This window comes from Rosa chinensis, chromosome 3 (assembly GCF_002994745.2).
Source record: "Rosa chinensis cultivar Old Blush chromosome 3, RchiOBHm-V2, whole genome shotgun sequence".
Taxonomy (NCBI): Eukaryota; Viridiplantae; Streptophyta; class Magnoliopsida; order Rosales; family Rosaceae; genus Rosa; species Rosa chinensis.
This window is the reverse complement of record NC_037090.1, coordinates 10,608,891-10,615,600: the sequence shown is the minus strand read 5'-3', so window position 1 is coordinate 10,615,600 and position 6,710 is coordinate 10,608,891. Positions and strand designations below refer to the sequence as shown.

General features: G+C 37.6%; 1 protein-coding gene across 2 annotated transcripts; it reads left to right on the top strand.

The window, feature by feature from the left end:
- The first annotated feature begins 1,145 nt into the window (after positions 1–1,145).
- On the top strand, positions 1,146–5,328 carry LOC112193329 (E3 ubiquitin-protein ligase APD2). Of its 2 annotated transcripts, XM_024333430.2 has the most exons (11): positions 1,146–1,261; positions 1,402–1,637; positions 1,726–1,832; positions 1,929–2,054; positions 2,173–2,266; positions 2,723–2,797; positions 2,881–2,963; positions 3,398–3,544; positions 3,652–3,718; positions 3,831–4,179; positions 4,903–5,328. In XM_024333430.2, the coding sequence occupies exons 3-11, from the start codon at positions 1,731–1,733 to the stop codon at positions 4,976–4,978; spliced, it is 1,119 nt and encodes a 372-aa protein (XP_024189198.1). In that variant the 5' UTR covers positions 1,146–1,261; positions 1,402–1,637; positions 1,726–1,730; the 3' UTR covers positions 4,979–5,328. The 2 variants fall into 2 exon arrangements, with proteins under 2 accessions (XP_024189198.1, XP_024189197.1); XM_024333429.2 differs by lacking the exon at positions 1,146–1,261 and having other exon boundaries at positions 1,268–1,637.
- The last annotated feature ends 1,382 nt before the right edge of the window (positions 5,329–6,710 follow it).

Genomic DNA, 6,710 nt, shown 5'->3' with positions numbered 1-6,710 from the left:
TTAGAAAAAATCATTAATCTATACTATAATTAAGAGAAGAGGCTTTGTTAGCCAAAATTGAAAATTTTGACAGATTTAACTCTGAAAGATTAAAAAACTTTGACAACAAATTAAATCACAAGGGTAAATAGGACAATTATAAAATAAATTTTATTAAAAAAATTGAAAAGAAATTATCCCACAACCTCCCATTTTCTTACACATGCAGAGCATGTGATTGCAGACTAGTTATTAATGATTTTATCTGCGCTGCCATCAAACATTCAAATCTTATTATGATCTTCTTCTTCTTCTTTTTTTAAATGAAATAGAAATTTTCAAAAACCCAACATTTCCTCATTATGTACACATTGTCGCTCTCCCTCTCCTTCCATCCAAACTTGTTAGATCTGTTAAACTTGTTAACATTCAAGTTTATTGTTGATCTTGAAACATTGAACTCAATACAGATTCGACATAGTTAAAATTATCATAAATTAACTACAACATGGAATAAACAGAAAGACGAGATGGAGAAGGAAAGGACGAGAAAGATGGATAATATGAAACGAGCAGGTGGAGGTTGGCCGGGAAAAAAGAAATTACATACAAATAGCCAACAAAGAAATAAAGAGAAGAAAAAAGGGATCGCAGCGAGATCATGCCTCTATGACTCTATACGGACTATACCATTGTAGTGGGTGAAAGTCTTGGGTAGAGGCTGCCACGTGGTAGGGCAGTGCGGCCCACCAATCAAAACTAAAGAAAAAAAATTCTTGTTTCAAAATTGTCCTCAATTTGCAAGGTAAAATATTCAAAATACCCCATACTATGGGGTAATCGGAGGGCCGCATTGCCCCACCACGTTGGCAGCCCTACCTAAGATCTTCTCAGTGTGTAGGCATGAGGTGTGGACTGAGTGTTGAAATGTGGAGGTGTTGTGAAAAAATTAGAGATGTTGAAAAAAGATATATACATATATATATATATATATATTTTTTTTTGACATCCTCTTTTTGGAATGTTTGGGTGTAGAGAATCTAAAATGAATTAGAATCTCTTGAGATAAGAGTGAGAAAAAAAAATAGAATTCCCCTACTGCCCTCCACGCGGCGTAATCCTATTAGCTGGAAGATACAGGTACATAAAATAGAAGAAACTGCCACTCTTGGCGAAGTGGCTAACTACCATTCCCATAGAAGACTTATCGGTGGGAGTCCTGATCGGTTACTCACCCGCCCTCTCCAAGTCTCCATGGACCTTCGTCCCCAGACTCTTTCAGGTGCGTTACCTTCAGCCCTGGTCTAGGGTTAGGGTTTCTCTCAAACTAAGTTTCTATTTCGAAATGGAAGAGCCTCAGACTTCTTCTTCGTCTTCCTCCTCTGCTTCTCCATCTTCTTCTACTGATGCTGTCATCCATAGGGACACTACTACTTCCGGCGCCGGCGCCTCGTCTTCCAGCACTTCGCAGGTCCGCGAAGAGGAGGACGATCACAATCAGTACCACCACCACCACAATTTCCGGCATCCGGAGCCGCAGGTCAACGAAATCGGAACTTCTTACAGAGTCGGCTTATCGGGATTCGATGAGACCGCGTCTGTGATTAGAGATGACACGTGGTCCTGCATCATCGTCCTCCTCACCTTCTGGTTCTTTGGTTTGTACTGATTCCAATTTTATTTTTTTTATTTTTTGAAAATTTACTGCAAATTGTTAGTGATTTTGATGCCAATTGAATGTGGCAGTATCTATGACTTTGATTCTGGGAGTGTACGGGTCTGAGACCTTAGAGCTTGGCCCTAATACTTCGACTCTTCTGCAACCTAACTCCATATTTGTGCAGTCTATAAAGGTAGTTTTGGGACTAACTGTACCAAATTTCCATTTTACTGGTTGCATTTAGTGCTCTGTGGTTATCTAAGTGGGTTAATTGGTTGGTTTATACTAGGTGGAAGAGCTGAATGTATCAAACCCTGGGCCTGTGCTATATGGTTTCTATAGTGTTCCACCGCTTAATAGTGTGACGACTTGGTCAGAAACACACAGTGCCTCTGTTCCAGCTGATTCTCATAAGGCAAGTTTGCTTTCTGTGGAATGTAATCTTTTCTTTTCTGACAGTAATTTTGAAGTATTTTGAATTTCTAGTTGTTGTAGATTAGGATTGGATGATTGACTCTTCCATTATTCTTCAGGAGTGGATATATTACCTAAATAAGGGGTCTCAAATAAGTATATCGTACAGCGTTTCCTCTCCCAGCACGTCTATTTTTCTTATAATTGCTGAAGGTACGTACTTACATTTTCATTTTCCTTTCTAAAGTTGTAGCTTGTTCTCAATTTTAGAAATATCCATGCTATACTTCATCTTTACCATTACAGGAATGGACATTTATTATATATATTTTTTACATGAAACGAATAGAGCCATTAAGGCAAATGGAATACAAACTGTTTAGTTTGGTGGTGGCTGCTTTTGCAGTCATTTCCTCTACTCAAAATGATGGATTATACCCATACTCATAAGTGCCATTCTGTACATAGCAAGTCATATGAGTAACCACAAACTGCATCATAATCAGTTGGACCAATTATTCTTGGCGCATGTCTCTGCGTTTCTTCGTCCTTTAGCTTCATTTCTTTGCACATAATGGAAATTCCTCTCTGCAGTTTTTCATGCTTTCGTTTTAACTGATTGCAATGTGCATTGAACCTCAATAGCATTCTGAAGCTATCAAATTGCAGGTAAAGAAGGCCTTGCTCAGTGGCTTGAAGAGCCAACATATCCTAATACTACATTGTCGTGGAACCTCGTTCATGGTGAGACTGTAGGGGTGAATATGATTTTTTATTTTTTGTAAGTTATTAGTACTAAACTGATGTTGGCAACTGCTTCTTCACAGGAAGTGGCAAGATTCTGCAGGACATATCAACGTCTGATAATTACTATATTTCTGTGGGTAACCTGAACTATGAGGATGTGGAGGTAATTGTGTAAAATGACTATGACTTGCGAATTTCAATGCATTAACACTTTCCATTCATAATTTTGTAAGGTCAGTGCTCATCTAACTAAATAATATTTTTGGGAATAGTACTCATAATATTCATGAGTGTTTGAAATAAATAATTTACTTGTAGATGTTACTTTGGGGATGTTTACACTAGTTAGTGAAGATAAGCCATTAGAGGTTGGGTAAGAGTAAGAGTAAGAGTGCAGAACAGTATTTTGACTATGTCCTGATTTAATGAACTTTAGTTTCAAGATGATATAAGGGCCTCAAGAATACTTTCACATAAGGATCCCCTTTTCTCTCTCTTCATAATGCTATTATCTGTCATTTTTCACCGTAGGGACTGTGGTGGTATCTCTTCACATATTTACACTTACTCACTTGGAATCATCTTTACATTGAACAGGTGCAATTAAACTTCACGGTGAATGCTTTGTTGTATGATACAAGTGAAGCTTATTACAAGTGTACCTTCACAGAAACGTCCTGCAGTTTGAAAATTTCGTTTCCCAGTGGAAATGTTGGTGTGCTAACATCTCCTGGTCCAGATCAGGTAAGGCTGTAATTTAGTTGACTATCAAAAAGAAAGATGTAACCACGGAAAACTTTTATTCAGTAGGTTCTTACCTTTTGCTTTTACATTTGTTTTGGTTCTCCCAGGGTATAGACAACCAGTATGTAAAACTGTCATATGGACCAAGATGGGCCACATATATTATTGGTATAGGTAGGCTCATTCTCCTACACACACACACACACACACACATATATATATATATTCTCATATTGGACCCTTCATATGTTAGTCTTTTTACCAAATTTATTTTTCTGACCTGCAGGAGCGATGACTATACTTATGTTATTGGCCTTCAACTTCTTGAACAAGTTCCGCTGTAACAATGAAGATGGAATAAGAGTACAGCATGAGGAGTTCAGACCAGAAAGAGCCCCGTTGCTTTCATACAAAGATGATGATCAATCAAGTTGGGGTTCATCTTATGATTCTGCCTCGAACGATGAGGGGGATCTTGACGAACTTATGGCAGCAGGTTCTCTTGATGGAAAGTCACTTAGAGATGGTGAAAGTAACAATACTCGTCGGCTTTGTGCAATTTGTTTTGATGCTCCTAGGGACTGCTTTTTCCTCCCATGCGGGCACTGTGTGGCTTGTTTTGAATGCGCAACAAGGTATTCTTTTATGCTATTTCTATATGTCATATCTAATTTTGAAGCTCTATGTTTATCCCTGCAACAAGTCCACATACTTCTTAATACAGTCAATGAGGCCAGTTGCCCATTAGTACACGCCTAGTTCCACTTTGGGACATGCTTTGAAAAATTGTAGTAGATGGTGTTTCATGCATCATATTTGGATGAAGAATTAAATATTTTGCACAAGAGGTTTTGTGAAAGACCTTAATAGAGGCAAGTTAGTATTAAAGAGAACTTAAGGCAACTTTGACTTCTTGTTTTTAAACAAAATTATTTTTTTATACTACGGTTGTTTAGATATGTTTTTGCATTCTCAGCTATATTCTTAGTGGGAAATATGTGATGATGTAAGTTCATTTTGTCCAATTTGAAGCCCCCTTGCTGACATGATTCCAAGTATTATTCAATTCCCAACCATCTGCAGATATTTCTTTGATTCATGATGTAGAGGCCGATCTTAATATGTTTGGCTTAAGCACTTAATACAATTCACACTTTTCCAACTCTAATTTTAAGGCGAAACAAGAAATCTAGTCTGTCACAGCATTCCAATTCTGTCAAAACCATTGAACCTATGCCAAAGATCTGTCTTTTATCATTTTCAAGTCAACTTCTTTACTGTCTTGTTATTTGAATTGCAGTCATTGGCACCATACAGAATCCACGCTAATGATTAATTCCTTGTTTTAATTTTTACAGGATAGCGGAAGCTGCGGCTACTTGTCCAATTTGTCGGAGGAACATAAAGAAGGTGAGGAAGATTTTTACAGTATAAAGTAGCAAACACCTTGTTGTAAGCCTGGTATGTGCCATTGCGTTTACTGCTTTTCAACAGAATTCAAGCTAATTGTATCCGGTAATCTGGGTAGTTTCTGTCCTTCAGAGGGTGGATTGCCATGCCTTGTGGTTTTTCAGTGGCTTTCCGTTATGTAATATCATTTCCTCGTATATAAATTCTCAATACGCCCAAATAGGATAAGTAATTCAAAGATGCCATCTATTCTTTTCCCACATAATAGGTTGGGCGCCGAGTTATTCATTCTTATTTTGCAGTTGATGTTGAATGTATATTTTTTGCTTACCCACTTTTTAAGAGTGCAGAGAGGAATTCATGTGATTTAATTATGTGACCTTGTTGTTTAAAGAAAGCAACCAGTACCCAGTTTCATGAATAAACGTGATCAATCCTGCTCCATCCTCTTGAGTGGAAACACTCGAGCTTTTATGAAATTTGCTAATTCCTACATCTCAAATTTGAGCACAGTAGGCCATGTAAGAAGAAGGATCAATCTTCCTATAGGCATGGTCATTGACTTGCAATCTTTTCCTATTTCAACTAAAAAAATAAAGAAAGGATTACAAATTAAGGAGTGAATCTCATTCAACTAAATTTATCATTAATATACACGGAGTGTATGTACTCGAAGCACTAGTGTTGTCCAACTGTTGATGGAAGAGCTTAAAGTGTGTCACTGGTTAGAAGAACAAGGCTTCTTCATACAGCAGAAGTCTACTGGATCACTTTCAGGAAGATGAAATCAGGCATATGACTCTGGTAGCTTAATCCAAGGCTAATGGCCAGTTGTGAATCCCTCGATTCTTTATTAGTTTCAGCTTACATATGGTTCTGATATAAAATGACTGAATTGGTCCTACGATGCCTATAGTTAGGGTTCCTTTTCATTAGTCAGTCTGACCAATATATGATTGTGATATAGAATGACTGGATTGGTTAATCAGTCGGACTAATCCAGTCGTCCTAGTTTGTTCGACAGTGTAGTCGAAAATCGAAATAGTTTATTCGACGGTGTAGTCAAAAGATAGATGGGTGTTTATTTTAGAGGAAGCAAAATTCGAATTGGCGTTATCATCCAACAATCCAAGTGTGCAACCAACAGTTTGGAAGATTTTGTTTTGTTCTTTTTGGTAATAACAGTTTGGAAGATTAGATGGTATAGACAAATAACGATATGTCATGCGATGTGTCATGGGCTCGCAGCCATAGGCGGCTGACGGAGGACAGTCCAAGTCTCCAACAAACAGAAAGAATCCAGTGACTCCATGCTTTACAAATCCACGATAATTTAATGTTATACCTTCGAATAACTTGTGCATCAGTGAAAGTAAGGACGAAAGCGGAACAAAGATTTGCAACTCTGTCTTGTCGAAGAAGGAAGATAACCTTAATAATGAGGAAGGTGTTGTAGTAAATAGGTAAAATGTCTATATCATGGAGTATGCACTTAAGAAGTGGAGAATGTGTGGTTTGTATGGAATGCACATTGAGAGGTAGAGAAATTGTGTAGCAAATATACTAATGTATGTAGGGCAAATTTACACTACTTTGTAACCCTATATAAACCCCCTCAATATGAGAAGAAGACTCACCAATTCACTCTTCAGTTTCTCTGAAACACGTTATCAGCACGAAATCGCTCTAGAATTAGAATCGAAATCGATTAGAGTAGTGAAAGTTCTTGATCCGAACTAGGTCATTTTACCAACCT